This window comes from Bos mutus, chromosome 3 (assembly GCF_027580195.1).
Source record: "Bos mutus isolate GX-2022 chromosome 3, NWIPB_WYAK_1.1, whole genome shotgun sequence".
NCBI lineage: Eukaryota > Metazoa > Chordata > Mammalia > Artiodactyla > Bovidae > Bos > Bos mutus.
The window spans coordinates 34336019-34353431 of NC_091619.1; the positions used below are offsets into that span (position 1 = coordinate 34336019).

Consider the following 17413-nt stretch of genomic DNA (forward strand, 5'->3'; position numbering starts at 1 on the left):
CATTTTTCAAGATTAATGTAAGTTTTTCACAGATGTTATTTTCTCCTTTCTAGTTAAATGTAATAACATTATTTATACAAGGGATATGCCTATTGCTTAGTTATTTTATTCTTCAGATGCAAGATGAAGACGGTAACATGTGTGAGTCACACCTTACCAGGTGTTGAAGAGTAAAAATTCTTCATGTTCCCAAGATTGTTGGTAACAATCCAAAGTATGATAGTTGGCATTCTTAATTCTTTCTGACATCATATTATGCTTATATACAGTTTATGCTGAGAATTCACTGGCAAATTTTTTGGTAATTAAAGAGAAAAACTATTTTTAGTGTAAAATAGTGAAAGTAAGATAAAAGTGAAAAACTCTTCCACACGGAAATGATCAGAACTGTCAGAATATTTGTGCCAAATGGACATTTGATATTTCTTGGAAAGAAAATTGATTAGAATCTAGTCCTGATTTCCTGAGGCAAAGAAAGAATTGTTCACAACCACACATTTGGATCCAAACTCAAGGGGTGTTCCTTATCTATATTTCTCATTCCTATATGCCATTATGGCTGTCCAATTAGACTTTCTGAAAAATGAATCCTAGAGTTTTACTCACTTATTCAGATTGTTCTCAGATGCAGCTTAGGTTCTGCCACCATTGCCATCCTTACTGATAAAGGCTGAGATTTGAAACAGTGGGTATGAAATTCTAGTTCAGATTTCTGAAGCTAAAGCTTTAAATTGTACATGAACAGAATTCAGTGCATAACAAGGATATAGAACAGGTAGTTCAAAGTTCCCACACATTCTATGTAACCCTGTGAGCAGATAAACTGTTAAATAAGTATCATATCTAGTATTTAACAACAGGTGATGGGCAACAACCCATTTCCCACATAGCACAGAGCATCCCATCTCAGAATATGGGGTCCTTACTTCCCAGTAATACTGGATAATTGATGGCAAAGTGTGAAGATGATGAGACAAAAAATTTCAAGGTTTCCTCACAGCTGCCCCTAGTCCATCCAAACCTTCCTACATTCAACAAGACCACAGGTTGGAGAAAAAGGGAAGTGGAGCATTAACTATAGGAATTGAACTGTGACCAGTATGCCTTCTCCATTGGCTTCCCAGGTGGTGCTAGTGGTAAAGAGCCTGCCTGCCAAAGCAGGAGATTCCGGTTCGATCTCCGGGTCGGAAAGATCCACTGGAGGAGGGCATGGCAACCCAGTCTAGTATTCTTGACTAGAGAATCCCATGGACAGAGGAGCCTGGCAGACTACAGTCCATAGGGTTGCAAAGAGTCAGGCACAACTGAAGTGACTTTACACACATGCCTTCTCCCAACCTGTACCTGGGTGAATGATTCGTGCTAACTTGGTCATCTGACTCAAGGGCACCTCATGCAGTGTTCATCTCTAGGCAGACCCACTAGGCAGGGGCTGGACAAAAGTACCGATGGAAGCCCACATACCATATTTCTAAATATTTAAAAATTACACATCAAGCTAACATAGTGTTACTTAACCCTACGTTCCATTCTGTTGCTTTAACATGAATACTGTCATAACAACTGGAAACCCAGGTATAGGTCTGGAATATTCAGGCTGCTCAGAGTTCTGTACCAGACCGACACCCTGAGATACCCTACTCTCTCTCTCCCACCCCTTAGTCCCTTCTTTTCTATCCCTGAGCTCTGGTTTTCACTACAAGGAGCATCTTCTCAATCATGTGTGGATTCCCCAGTATAACTCCTAGGCCCAAGTCACTAATCTATCTATAATACATATTCACTCTTTGCCTCCTCTTGTACTCGAGGATGTACACTCATGATGCTGCTTGCCTTCAGGAGTTTAGACCCCAGAAGAAGTGTATACACCCTAAAAGTGGGTGGAGGACACATAGGTAGGGAATTCTAGGTTCCTGGCTATGAAGACAAAGTGGGAGGAGAGTCAGAATGGGCCCCACTAAGTAAGTGCCCCCTCTTCTAGGACTAAAACTCCCCCTCTAGGCTGTGTACAGGGTCAGAAACCAATCACTCCTACATCATTACAGGGCAGTCTAATTCCTTTCCCATAAATACCAACACTTTATATATTTGAAAAGTGAAGAAATGTTAATTGCTCAGTCGTGTCCGACTCTTTGCAACCCCATGCACTGTAGCCTGCAAGGCTCCTCTGTCCATGAAATTCTCCAGGTAAGAATACTGGAATGGGTAGCCATTCCCTTCTCCAGGGGATATTCCCAACCTAAGGATCGAACCTGGGTCTCCTGCATTGCAGGCAGATTCTTTACCATCTAAGCCACCAGGGAAGCCCTTTCTATATAGTGGAACCTCGGGACAAAGATTTCTTTGAAATTTTATATTCATCAAAGGAGTTGATGGAAGAAATTGTGTTTGCACTTTGTAGTAAAGTTGACCAACTCATATATAACACTATATTAACCAACCCTAAAGGTTAATCCAAGTAAAGACAAAGCAAGAATTAGGGCCTTAACTATGTAAACAACTTAGTTCCCACTTTTTACCCCAATTCTGTCCTTAGGCATAACATTGTAGATGGAACCAGCTTTGCAAGAATGCTAGAAAACAGCAGATAAATAAAATCCACCGAGTTGGGGTTTCATCAAAGTAATATACTCTTTAGAAGAATTTGAGAATCCAGATTAAAAAGAACATTTCATTTCCATTTGTTATATACCTAAAAGTGAATTTATTAAAAGCAGATCACATCACTTCAGGAAATTCAGAAAACTATATCTAAATACACTGAATGCAATATATTCCTCATCAATTTAGATTCTTATAGCTTCATAAAGATAAAATGCAGATGAATTGATTTAGATCAGGCCTTCATTAAATTTTAGAATTAGCTTTTGGAAAACTGTGTATTGAAATGTTCAGTCTGATTCCTGAGCAGGTGACAAAGCCATGAGTGGATAATGATAAAGTGCATCACTGCTGGAAATAACATAGTCTGCCTTTGGTTTGTGCTAATAAACTATAAGACAACTTAAACTTCATTTTTAATATTAGAAATCCACCTCATTATAAGTAATCTCAAACTCTGTATGTTATCGGCATATTCACGTGTAGTCTTTGGTGAGCTTGAAATATAATTTGCTGTTTATGCTTCTAATGTAAATCTCCAATTTCTGGCTGGCCACTCCGGCACTAAGCCAGAGCTCTAATTTATTTCCATCTTTCCTTATTTCTTACATCAAAAGAGACTGTGGGTTTGAATAACAAACATTCAATCGACTTAGACGTGGGGTGGCAGGCAGCACAGGCACTACCTGTTTACCTTTTATTGCCTTCTTTGAATTGGCTTTTCTGGGAACAAAACCAATAAGACATGCTGTTCCTTCATCTAGTTTTCACCAAGGATATTTATCAGAAGACATCCCCCTCCCCCGGTTCAGCAAGAAGCAGTGGCAGGGTGAAGAATTCAGACTGGAAGTAGGCGTCCAACCTAACACCATCATAGATTATTGCTCTACCAAGTCATGCAGGACTTCACTGTCCTTCAGACTCTGGCTTGGGCTGATAATTGTTTTTGACTCCAGGAGATGCTGTCGCTAACACATTTGTAACCTGTAGGACAACAGTGTGGTGGGAATGGAATACACACTGCTTTAGTCACTTTGGAACTTTGCACTGGTTCTTCCCTCCTCTCCCCACCTTGCTGTCTTGCACAGTAATTGGCCTAATAAAAGGCAGAAACAAGAATTTATTACACCTTGGGCGGTACTTAAAACAAACTTTATTCTCAAGAACAGCAGTTATGTCTAGTTGCTGCTGGGTATTTTGATATTTCCTATAAATACTTAGTCTGAATATATTCAAAGTCAAATTGCTAATCACTCAATTTCCCTGCGACTTTCCTGGTTCCCCAGGTTTTCTCTTATGATACTCCATGTAAACACTGTAATTGGAAAGATACATAGATCAGCATCTCTAGAGTCACATGATCACATCAATCTGTGAAAATAGCATGACTTAAAAATAAAAGTCTCTTAGTACTCTGCCAACAGGCTTTGGCATAATCTTGGCAATCACTTAGATTTTTTTTTTTTTTGCTGTTATAATTTTTCCCAAGTGGAAATAGTCTCATATTTTGCAGAAGTTGTCCAAGCTAAAGAACATCAATCCATCTTCCTGGGTACTAAATTCGTCAGCTGAGTGTATTCGGTCCACATAGGAATCAGTAAAGTGAGTGTGAAACTGCTCGGTGGCTGCTCCTTTCATCTTAAGAAATTGCAATACGAATTCCTGAAATCGTTTATGCAGGAATTTTTATTCTTTAAATCTTCTAGTGTTAAAGCAACAAGAAAACACTTAGAATGTCCTTTGGTGGAATCTTATTACACTTGTTAATATATGTAAACTGATATTCTTTGATGCCAGCAAGTTTGTTGCCCTTACAGAGAAATCTCTGCACAATGAAACAAAACAGAACGGAAGGAGGACAAAATAAATGTCAGTCTTTGCTGATTCGAATTAGATACATTAACAGATTGTCTGGTAACACAAATTGGCAAGAATACAAAAAATCTACATATTACAGTATTCCAAGAAAAATAACTTCATTTGAATACAAAAGGATAGATACACTTTCTTTTTTCCTGTAGCCACTCTTGGGGACAGTGGATGTGTGCTGGCACTGGGATGACTCAGTGCTGCTAAGATACACAGGGTATGACTGGCTGGAGCTTTTGGAGGGGGCTGTTACACGTGTGCATTACTCACATCAGACAAAGAAATCTTTCAACCAACAAGGGTTACAGAGCAACGGTTCACTAAAGCACAGGTTGGAAGGGGGTTCAGGGGCTGAAGCAGGCCAATATGGCAGCTTGTAACAGACTTCCTTAGACCCACCAAGCACTGCCAGCAAAGGATGCTTCTATTTGGTTGGTCCACACACAGGGCCAGGTGGTGCTGGGGCACACCACGTGCCAGTAGCAAATGTTTTTAGGTTGGTTGATTTGTTGTTGTTGTTGTTCTTTCCTTTTGGGGGGCTGTCACAGCCTTTCCGATGGGTGGTAAGCTCTGCAGCTGGCAATGTGATTCGCAGTGATAATATCAACAGCTGCCAACTCCTCTGGGAGTCAGAAATTAACAGTCTTGACTCAGGTGTGCTGTCCACGGCTGATAAATATGGCTTAGTTCAGTTAGGCCTTCTTTGTACACTGTGTTTGAGTGGGGGTGTCTGAGAGCGGGTTTCCTATGTTAGTAGCAAATGCTGGGGCTGTGTTTGCTTCGCCAGAGCACGGCCCGTCTGGTGGCTGGGTGCGCCGCCTAGATGCCCAGGGGGCCGGCTGTCCCCAGCAGAGCGGCCAGCAGCGACAGCAGCGCGGGGGAGCCGCGCGGGGGCGCGCCCTGGCCGGAGTCGGGGCCGCAGCTGCCCGCCTCCTCGCACCGCAGCTTCTCGCACAGGATGCCCGTGTACGCGGCTGGGCACAGGCAGCGCACGTTGTTGTGGCACGTCCCTCCGTTCTGGCAGTGCAGGAGCTCGTTGTCGCAGACATTCGCTGCAGAACGAGGGAGGGGGGCGCGGGGAGGAGAAGCAGAATCAATTTAAGTTTATCTGGTACATCATGTTTTCAGCTTAAAAAAAAAATCTCTATCGATCTTGTGCTCCCCCCTCCCCTCCGCAAACTAAGCATGTGACTCCGATTTCCAAACAAATGTAGTTTGCTGCCTTTGTTTTGATCATATTAATCCTTTTCATATAGATTTATTTTTTGCTGCAATCTTGGATATTATCATTGTCCATTTCAGACTATCAAGTACAAAGAAATGTGATACTCCGGGTTTGGCAGTATCTTCTCTTCACGGAACTGGGACCTGTTGTGACCTCCAGGGCTGTTCAAGGATAGTGCCTCATACAAGAATGCAGGGCTTTGGAGCCAGATGAATGGAATTAAAATGCAAAGCAGTACTGCTAGAAAGACCAAGAACTTCTAAGGGGTGGGCCATTCTCTCTGTGGGTGATTCCAGCGCTGCATGCAGGAAGTCGGGAGCCAGCGGCAAGCATGAGGAGGGAGGGTGGGGCAGGGGGCAGGCAGCATGCTCCAGGCAAGGTGGCAGCCAGATCCGAGGAGAGAAAGCTTTTCATGGGAGGAGTGTGAGGAAGAGCACTGCATTTGTGCCTAATAGCCTATTAGGATATTTATCGCTTTGTAAATATAGGAAGTAGAATCCAAGGTTACCTTGATTTCCAGGGATAATAATAAATGCAATGGTGAAACCCTGATTATCAAAATTTCACTATGTCCATCAATTAATAAAATCAGTTTGAATAAATAAAGCAAGCAATTTCAGATACTAAAATTCATTCACAGTCCCTGTCATGTAACTTGCATCTCTAATAATTTATTTCTTCAAAGATCAAGTTTTCCTTATTATTCCATGTCTCCTGTTCCTTTAGATAATCAAGGTTTCACTGATTTAGCAGAATGATAAATAGAACACAGGGAAATGAAAACAACACCAAAGAGGAAAAGAGCTAAGAACACTTCCCAGCAACATATGCCACTTAAGCACTTACTATATGGAACCACTCTGGAATGGGGAGGGGGGTGGCGCAGAGCAGAAAAAGTAGCTTCTTATAAATTATAACATTCTTCATCTTTAAAAAATGTCATAGTCAAATTTCCCCAATTTAACACACACGCACACGCATATTCATACTATCAAGTGTAAAGTATTTAAAAAAAATAACCCTCTTCTTCCAGTAATAATTCAATAGAGAATATTGCCTTGTCCATTAATCATGTTCAATAGTTACATCACTGGCAAAAGAAGCTTCTTAAATGTAAACATGCTAATACTCTGTGTGCAAATGAGCTGAAAGAAGATGGTGGTGGATGCTCAGGAGTTAATAAAAATGTGCCCTAAATAGGGCCCTATCTTCCCACCTTTCACAACAATTCCTTGGAGACCTCTATCATATGGATTGGTATAATTTTCAACTGTACCCCCACGTGCTATCTGTAAATGTTAGAAGTGACTATTAAGGCCTACTAAATCCTTCAGGCTCACAATATTGATATACAAGGTAGTGTTTCAAGGGTTCTAATGATTATGTAAGCTACTTCTCATCGGGTGACTTAGAAACCATAAATATTAGACCCAAATTATAGTATTTTATGAGCCTTGGTTTAAAAAAAAAAGTCAAGATCTGTAGCTCTGAGGCAAAATCTACAAGACTAGAGTGGTTAAACTCATGGTCAAAACTGACAAAACCCCACTTTTTTTTTTTTTGGTTGTTAATTTGGAAAGCATACATAGGGTTTCAGAATTTTGTTTTGCTTACGTTTCAGGAACTATCTGTTTAATTGGGGCAACATAGAATAAACAGATCCAAATAACTGTTTCCATTTAAAGTTAAAGATTCTCAGCATTTCTTGTTCCAGGCAGCAGATTGCTGAATGGGATATTTCCTTTCATTTGGGCACTACACATAGGGAAATATTGTTTCCATCAATATTGATAATTGCTTGCCTTGAATAATTGAGAAGAAATCAATAGTTAATTAAATATCACTCCCTGTAAGAAAAAAAAAAGCTATTTTTCTTCTTCTTGGACCTGAATGTAAATCAGTTGTTGAACAGAGGTTTCTTTTTTTTCAAGAATCTGATGATTAAGTTAAAATTCAATACCTTTCCTACATTTAAATAATCTACTAGTTGATGTTGATGATTGTGAGAAATTTAATAAATACTCAAGGACCAGATGAAACCCAGGATTAATAATCACATTAATTGGAGTAATATGTTTTCTATAAGTGATAAGGAGAAAAAATGGAACCTGGAATATATTTAATTACTTTAGAATTTACTTTAAGACACATTTCATTTGGTCTCTTGTTTGTGGTATTCAACAAAAACAGAGCTTTACCATATGCACAGATCTCTCTGTCGGAATCACATGTTAGAAGCACATCTAAACCTAACTACAAATCTTACCTGCTATTCATAAACTTATGCTCCATCCTCATGTCATTTTAAACCAAATTTGTGGTGCCTAATGAATAAACTAAGTAGTTAACAAATATCATTAAGCTCTTCTTCAGCATATAAAACCCTGTACTAAACACCATGAAAAAATAGAAGAAATAGCATGATCTCTGCTCTTACAAAGTTTAAATCTGGTTTGGAAAATAAAATATATATACAAGAAATGATATAATGTACATTTCACTAAAATACTTTTATCAGTTCTGTCCAGCTCAGTCAGCATCTGTTGTGTGTCAGATGTGTTGCTAAATCTACCACTGTATGGTTGTAACTCTATCTGCCCTACAGGAGCTCACACTTTTGCAGAAAACAAATGAACATATACAGAAATAATTATGATACAATATGAAAAAAAACTACAATGGAAGCAAACTGCTAGGGGAACTCAAATGCTGGTGTAAGTAATTATCTGGGGGAAGATTTGTGAAGAATATAGAAAGGAGATTGTATTTGAACAATGGCATGCATCAGGCAAATACTGGTAGAAAAATATTATGGTTGGGGAAACTCTATCAGTAAAGGCAAGAAGATGTGAAAATACTTTGTGCTGGCTGTTAAGCATCTGTCACTCAAGTCTGAATCCACCTTTCTTCTGCTGTTGAGGCTGAAACCCTGCAAGTTGTCTCCTGGTTTCCACCAACAGGGTGCACTAGAGAGAACAGAGAAGGCAGGAGGAAGGAAGCAGAGATTTCCCTTTCCCTGATTCAGGGCTCTTCCTAAGAGGATTGTCCCAGCAATGGCCCCACATCCCAACAGCAGCAGTTTGTTCTGGGGCTCAGCCTTTTCAGAACCAGTTTCAGTCTCACCCTTAGAGGTTTCTGCCCCAGCCTGGCAGCATTCCTTTTCTAGAGGTGTGAGCCCCAGCTCCAAGGGGCTCCTGCCTAACATTTCAGGGGTTAATAGTAGCAGCTAGGCATTACCTCCTAAGAGGCATGGGTCCCACATCTGTGGGGTCTCTCCTCCGAACTGTTAGCTTCTCATAAGCCCATCCTCTTTTACTGCTCCCTGCTCACACAATTAACAATTTCTGAGTTATTTCAGTGTCCTCTTCTCATGTCTAAATTCTAAAGCACCTGTTTAACCATTTCCTTTAGTAAATTCTCTCTATTGAAATATGTAGTATGGGTTCACTTTTCTGACTGGAGCCTGAGAGACACATGGAAAATGTTGGTGAATGATGAAGATTCTGGGTAACATGCTACAGAGTTTAGATAATAAGCAATGGGAAGCTGTCAAAGACCTATGGGCAGGGTGGTGATTTAAAGGGGGGAAAGGTGAGGCTAGGCCTGAGAAAGGACAGGCTGGAGGCAAGGTGACCAGATATTTCAACAGAAAAGGCTTGGTCTGGGTTAGAGCAGTGGGGAGGAGGAAGGAAGAACATATTTGGAGGCAGGTTATTTGAAATAGGTAAGAGAAAGTCTGAGGTTCCTATTTTTGACATTTGGATACATCATAATGTAATTTATTAAGAAAAGACTGGAGGCAGGGTTTGGTTAGGGAAGAAAATAAACTCTCTCTCTTTTTTTTATCTGTTGACTTCGAGAGATCACAGGCTCTTCTGCAGGGGTCTTGTTATTAGTTGGAAAAAACTAGTTAACAGTTCAGGAGGTAGTTCTTCCTGGAGATACAGATTTGGAACAGGGGTGATGGTGGTCATTGTTACAAATAGTGAAGAGAAAGGAATAGAAGACCTCATCTGCTAGAATATAGATTAAGTTGAAAGGAAAACTGCAAATAGAACCTTGAAGAGTATCCGCATTTAAGCCATAGGCAAAGAAAGAAAAACCAGGAATGATGCTGAGAAAAAAAGATTTCAACAAAACGCAGTGATGATATGAGGTTATAAAATTAATCACAGCAGTCTTCCTGCTGTGGTTAGCTGGATCTAGGAATAGACTGGAAGAGAATGAGAGGAAGGGCACTTTGAGCTGGGCAAAGGAAATATGCAAAGTAAGCCCTGCGTGCTCTTGATTGAATCTGACAGAAGGGATTTTAGAATAATTAGAAAAAGGATTGGAGGAATTTGAGGCATTAACGTTTAATAGAGGTCTTTGGTTGTCAGTCTAAAGTAGTAGCTTTCAACAGTGGATGATTTCCCCCCCGCCCCACAGGACATCTGACAACATCTAGAGATGTGTTTGGGTGTCACATCTTTGGGGAGGGCATGGTACTGGCATCTCGTGGGTAGAGATGCTACTAAATATCCTTCCATAAACAGGGTAGCCCCCTCTCCCACCCAAACAAATAATTACCCTCAATTACTGTTGGTGATAAAATGTTGAAGGTCTGGATCAGGTTATCGGCCACAGCAATGAGGATGGGCAGCTGTCCTTATATACATTGGGGGAAGGAAAATGAAGACTCCTTGGTGATTTTAGATTCGAGACAGCGAGCTTTCAGGTGCAGAACCATAGGAATTAAGACTGTAGAACTCAAAAGTGAAGTATGAGCAGATTATCTTCCTGGGGGAGTTAAATACAGACACGAATATCTAAGACAGACCACTTAATATCGCTTACAATTAAAGAGGAACCAAAATCACTCTTGTCATGTAATTTGTTCTATACCTTGCTCTGATAGAAATCAAAGCTTGTGGTTCAAAAACTATCTAGACAAGCTCTAAATGAGGAAATTGAAAACAATTAAGGGTAGCTCTAGAACTACAGGTCTCCAAATTTATAGATGACTGCTTTTCACACAGAAGGGAACAGTCGGAAGAACTGCATAGCGTGCAATGCTTTCCATGCTCCTTAAGACAATATAAATAACTTCTGTAGATCCTCTGGTTTTCATTTGTATTGACCAACTGATCTGTTTTCATATTACACTGGGTGGAGCTCTTGTTGACAACATTAAATTTCACATCTTCTAGAGTGCCACCGCATTCTAGCAGAGCTCCAAAAACAAATCAGCCCATACATAGAATACCAAAAATATCACAGGTTTAGGTTGGGAATGGCAAATATGTTGCATATGCTCTCATTTCCTCTTTCTCTATGTAGAAAACATAGCTACTTAATCATGGCATTCTCTTGCACTAACCTTCTGAATTCCTTTCAACACAAGGTTTTGTAATAACAAAGAACCTTTTGTATTCTCTTACAAATTAATCACCCAAAGGGATGTTGCCTATAAGCTTAAGTGATACATAATGGCCCATCTCTGAGAACCCTGCCTCGCAGGTAATGAGCATCAAGCTATTAATAAAATATCTTTATCTCACAGAGAACATCCCCACCAGGCCCACCTGTGAATCACTGCAGGGAGGAAGAGGCTAACATATCACCTCTGGAGGCTGACCAGAACCAGGAGATGTTTGACATTACTCTCTCCCCTTTTAGTATAAAAGAAGCCTGAATTCTAAACAGGCAAGATGGTTCTTTGGGGCACAAGTCCACCAATTTTTCAGTCTGCTGTCTTTCTGAATAAAATCTCTCTTCCTTGTCCCAGCAACTCCTCTCGATTATTGGCTTGTTGTGTGGCAAGCAATATGAGCGTGGACTTGGTGACAGTTTCAGGCATTGACCACCGGTTGATGGAACTGCCAAGAGGATAAGCATTTACAAAACCCTGGCATTATCTCCATTTCATCTTGCATATCACTGCAGATTAAAAATCCAAATGGGATTTCTACCCAACAAGCACTTTGCAGTTATCATTTCTTTATTTGGTACCCTTCTGTGTGAATTTGCCGCAAACTGAAAACGCTGACCTTATTTTGTTAAATATTTATGTCAAGCATGTCCTGATTTTTTTTTCTTCATTGCTATTGACAAACTAAGAATGTGCTACCTCTATAAATAGTGAAGGTTCATTTTTAAATCTCTCACATAAAACTTGATTTAGTATTGGAAGAAAATTGTTATTTGCTAGATACAATTATTAGGGCCTCCTAGGTGGCTAGGTGGTAAAGAATCTGCCTGCCAGTGCAGGACACGCAAGAGACACAGGTTGGATCCCTGGGCTGGGAAGATCCCCTGGAGGAGGAAATAGCAACCCACTCCAGTATTCTTTCCTGAAGAATCCCATGGACAGAGGAGCCTGGCAAGCTACAGTCCATAGGGTCGCAGAGTCAGACACGACTAAGCAACTGAGCATGCACGCAGGCACAATTATTATTATGATAAAACATAAATCCTTAGATACAGAAAAAGCTAATACTACTTTGATAACAGTTTGACTATATTCTGAAGGATCATTTTACTATTGATAGAAATAAATTCATTATGGTGTGTCCAATACATCACCGACTCATCACCGATGGACATGAGTTTGGGTGAACTCCGGGAGTTGGTGATGGACAGGGAGGCCTGGAGTGCTGCAATTCATGGGGTCGCAAAGAGTTGGACACGACTGAGCGACTGAACTGAACTTAACTGAATACCACACCATCTAACCTATAATCCCGTGATGTTTCAATATTAGGAATGCTTTCAAACCAAGACAATCTTTGGCCCTTGATAGATAAGGTTATAGTATTAATGTTAGACCCAGAGTTATATGGCTAAAAGATGAAAGGTGGAATCCTGATAGAAAGGCTAAAGACAGCAAGGTGTTCTATTAGCTCTGATAAGCAAGCCAAATACTGTATTCTATTACAAATTAATCACCAAAGGGATGTGCCTATAAGCTTAAGTTATACATAATGGGGACCCTGCCTCCCAGGTAATGAACTGCTGCTGCTGCTAAGTCGCTTCAGTCGTGTCCGACTCTGTGCGACCCCATAGACGGAAGCCCACCAGGCTCCCCTGACCCTGGGATTCTCCAGGCAAGAACACTGGAGTGGGTTGCCATTTCCTTCTCCAATGCATGAAAGTGAAAAGTGAAAGTGAAGTTGCTCAGTTGTGTCCGACCCTCAGCGACCCCATGGACTGCAGCCCACCACGCTCCTCCATCCATGGGATTTTCCAGGCAAGAGTACTGGAGTGGGGTGCCATTGCCTTCTCCCAGGTAATGAACATGAAGCTATGAATATATCTTTGGCTCACAGAAAATATCTCTATCAGTCCCACCTGTGAATGACTACAGGGAGGAAGAAACTAACACATAAGCTCCTACATAAACTAGTTGTTATGAGTTTATAAAAACACTCAGAATTTTCACAGTGAAAGAATAGGCACAGACAGCATTTCCTCCCTCCTCTTTCACTTCCTCTTATTTTTATTTTATCTTGGATCACGAGAGTCACAGGGATGTGACTAAATCATCTGATCCTTTTAACTTGCTTTCTGTAGGTTTCTTTCTTGTCATCCACTTTTCCCCTTTCTAAACTGCAAACTATCATCAAAATTTGAATGATAAGACTTTGATTCCTTTTTCCTCTATTCATCATTTCTGGAAGGGATGGAAAAGCAGACTTAGAGGGAACCCCAATGTGCAAAGAGGGCACCAGCCAGGACTTAGAATCGCTACTCATTCTATTCTTCATTTCTTTTGTGACTTGAAGGGTCACTTACTCCATTATGGTCACGATGACCCATTACATTACCAAAGGGAAGTTTTCTTTTTTCTGTTTGGGTCTTGTTCAAAGCTATATACATTTAGGTTTGCCCTGTCGGTAAGCTGCTAGGCTTGAGCGATGCTGGGCCTGTATTTATAGACTTGAAAGTGTCTCTTTCTGGCTTTGTCTCCTGCACTTCAAGGAATCAAGGCAATGTGTTACCATGACAGCCTTCCTTGATGGTTTTATTAATAAAGTGACCTCTACCTTCACCACCTGAAACAAGCCTAGGAGTGCTGAAGGAAAGATATTCCAAATTGTTTCAGTCCTTTTCAAACAAACGTGGAAGAGTGAACAGCCTCCACCAAACAGGCTAATAACAGAGGCATGCGTGCAACACACAGCTCTGACTGAGGCACCTGAGAGCCTGCGGCAGGGAGATGAAGGGCTGTGATAATAACCCATTTATTCAACCTTGGTGGCTGTTTTACTAAGTTTTGAGATGTGAGATGTAAAACTGAATCTACAGATTAGCTCCTGGTGTGTAGAAGAAACTCTATAGACTGGTGTCTAATGGCCTTTCGGGGGAACTCTAGGTACATTTTTTCTATCTGTTCTTACTTATGGCTGGCCATGACCGGGGATATGGTTTAGTGATAACAACGCTGATTAAGAGTCATAAACCCTGAGTTCTAGATCTGACTAGTCATCACTTTGCAGTAAGGCTTTCAACATTATCACAAAACCACTTAGTGACATCCAGCCATCATCCAACCAGGCACTGTTCCAGATGATGGACACACAGTGTGAGCCAGATGGACCGTGCAGCTGCTTCTGCGGAGCTTACAGTCTAGCGGCAGCTATGAAGTTAGGGAAAGAGTTTGAAGTAGACATTTCTACAGTCCTTTTGAGCTTTATGAGTTGCATGAATATTTCTCATGGAAAGCCTATCATTTTAAAAGGCAAAGAGTGAGGAATTCCTCCTCTTTTTCATCAGATACATGATGACAGTTGGACTTCTCCAATATTGTGAGCCCTGGTGATGACTCGGGTGACTGGCTTGATCGGTTTTGCCTGCTCGTGTCCCATGGAAGAGAGATAGTTTTTTCCTCGTCACTAAAAAGCATGAGGTGGTATGAAGAGAATTAGGTGAAGAACTTGTGATTCAAGTCTGGTCTCTGTGGTTAATGGGCTGTGTGAACTTGGGGAAATCATTTAACCTCTTTGTGCCTCTCTTTCCGCACTTCTAAGGCAAGGATAATAACACTTGTCCTACTCATCGACCTCACAGTTGTTGGGAGCCTCAAGATGAATTATGTGATGGTGCTTTAAAAAATATAAAACCTTAGTATACTTTGTTAGTGTTCAATACCTTCCCAGTTTCCCTTAATGCTAGAAGCTCAGAGTGGAAGAGTGAGGTGCTTATTTCTCTATCTGCCAGAAGAATGAATTAATCACTACCTATCCAGTTCAAGGTACTTGAAGTGAAAAGGAAGTAGATGTTGTACTCTTTCAAAGACAGCATCTGTGTCTGTCCTCTGAGGGCATGAATCTTGAGACAGCGTGGGGTCAAACATGCAGCTATTGAATATTTTAATTCAACTGCTGTGTACTTGCAAGGTCAGTGTGGACAGGCAGTGCCTGTTTTCTCAAAGGTGACCTTATATACTTGCATTCAGTGCGCATTCTCCTGTGCCAATCAGAGTGCATAAGCTGTGTTTTCAGAAGAGCAAGGGTAATACTGCCCCTTGGCCAATCTTTTGCCCCTGCAATGGTGAGGCAGTGTCTGTACAGACTGGAACCTGGGAGCCATCAAGTGGAAACATCCTTGCTTTCCTGCTCTCAGCCTACATTTCTGTCAGCCTTTTTTCATCAGGGACAGTGACGCTGGTGGCATAATCCCCATGTGACAGCAGCCAGCCCACTTTGTTTCACGGTAATGAGGGCAGGGAGCAGAGCTAAAGGGGCTGTAGCGAACAATGTGGAGCTGTCAGCAAGTGGTCAGACACGTCTGGGTAATCAAGTGCAGCAGGTTCTGACGTTACAGAGCAAGCATTCTATACTTATTCATCTAACATCAAAGCACTGATTATGGCAGTGACACTTGCTCTTGTCCAGTCAAAGGAAATGCTACTCAAAACATCATAAGAAAGCCATGTTCATTCGAAGAGGCCTACGTCTGCAGTATATGGTAACTCAGCTAGCATGAATGAGATAACAGGTGACTTGAATGCAGGAGCTAGAGGTACTGCCCAAACACCTCCAAGGTTTTAGCTGTTGCAACCTGGAAAAAAAAAACAAAAAACCTTTGCTGATATTGAGATATAATTAATTCACTGAGAATCCCACAAGCCAAAGGCTGGTCACCTTTCCTAAAGCGATCATTAATGATGTATTGAAATCCTATTTAGGTCAACATCTCAGACACAGACGCAGGCAAGATGCTCATAAAAACGGTGCTGAGAAATCACAGAGTTTCTCATTGGGTATCAGAAAATGCACTTGTCTAGTTTAATAAAAATGTGCAACCTCTACTCTTTTTGCCCAAGGTGAAAGATGGCATTCATTGGGAGGCACAGTCACACACAATGGCAACATACACCAGGGTATAAACCATCATTTCAAAGTACATGGCATTATGTCAAAAGAGAAAGTACAAATATTTATCCAGCATGAATCCCATAAGTATAGACATGTACCTCTCCAAGTACCTTATGTAATAAAAACTTAAGAGAATGTGCTGAGACAGATTCTACCAAAATGTGACCAATGTTTATCTCTGGCTGGTAGGAGTGCAATTGATTTTAATAACTTTGATTTTCATCTTTACACATTTTACTCTTTCCAAATTGCCTGGACTAAATATAGAGTCCTTGGAAAATATTGAAAATGTTAGTCACTGGTCATGTCCGACTCTTTGTGACCCCATGGACTATAGCCCACCAGGCTCCTTTGTCCATGGAGATTCTCCAGGCAAGAATACTGGATTGGGGAGCCACTCCCTTCTCCAGGGGAATCTTCCTGACTCAGGGATTAAACCCAAGTCTCCTGCATTGCAGACAGATTCTTTATCATCTGTTAACAAAAAGAACTGTTACTTGAGAAAATAAAAGTATCTTTTACTGAGATGATAAAGGTAATTTCAATAAATGAATCATGTGACCATATTTGCCACATTTCCATATGTTATTAATATATATTCCTAGTCAAACTACCAATTATCTTAAATGTCTACAAAAATTATCTCACAAAAGGCAAGAGTTCCTATACAATCCTATAATTGTAAGAGAGACTTACACACAAGGATTCCTTGTCTTGCAGAAGGCTGCATAGCTTCAGGTATGAATGGAACCAGCAGGGTCTCCTGAGCTAAAGTCATCTGTAGCCCAAGGGCCATCTCATTTGAACTAGTGCAGACTAATGGAACGTGAGGGGACATTTTTACACTTGAAGATCAAACAACAGTGATGACTTTAATCGATCTCCCACCACCTTCTCAGTAGAGGGGCTCATGGTCAGATTTAACCTAAAGAAAATGTATTTCATGCTGCTTGAACTTGTGGGAGACTCATATCTGCTACACTTGTACATGTCTGCACCACATATATGACCTGTTCGTTGTGGCTGTATCACAAATATTCAGCCTTGTCTCTGGCAGAAATAAATGCCAAATAAATATTTATTAAGCAAGTAAACAGAAGTTGTGTTTTATTCCCTGCCTTCTTCTGAGTGGTGAATACAAACATATTACTAGTAGACTGAAATCAATATAGGTGGATAGATAGTAAGGATATCCACTTACTAGATAGATAGGTTGGAAAATGGGAAGAAGAAGGAACATTTTAGTTTCCACAAAGTGGGAGGTAAAGCTTCTGCTGAGCATGTGAGGCAGAGTAGAGCTGGGGTTAACTCATGCTCTAGGGTTAAGGGAAGGGGGAGATATTTTGCAGGGAATGGGGAA

At 40.8% G+C, this 17413-nt stretch overlaps 1 protein-coding gene across 5 annotated transcripts in view; it reads right to left on the minus strand.

Moving 5' to 3' along the window:
* Positions 1 to 2570: 2570 nt before the first annotated feature.
* NTNG1 (netrin G1) overlaps positions 2571 to 17413 on the minus strand; it is a 374168-nt gene continuing 359325 nt past the window's right edge. For 3 of the 5 annotated variants that reach the window (XM_070367580.1, XM_005893210.2, XM_070367581.1), the window contains exon 7: positions 2572 to 5522. In XM_070367580.1, coding sequence (XP_070223681.1) covers positions 5290 to 5522 — 233 coding nt within the window. In that variant the 3' untranslated portion in view covers positions 2572 to 5289. Of the gene's footprint in view, positions 5523 to 17413 lie in introns of all 5 variants that reach the window. The other 2 variants (XM_005893208.3, XM_070367582.1) reach the window with 2 other exon arrangements.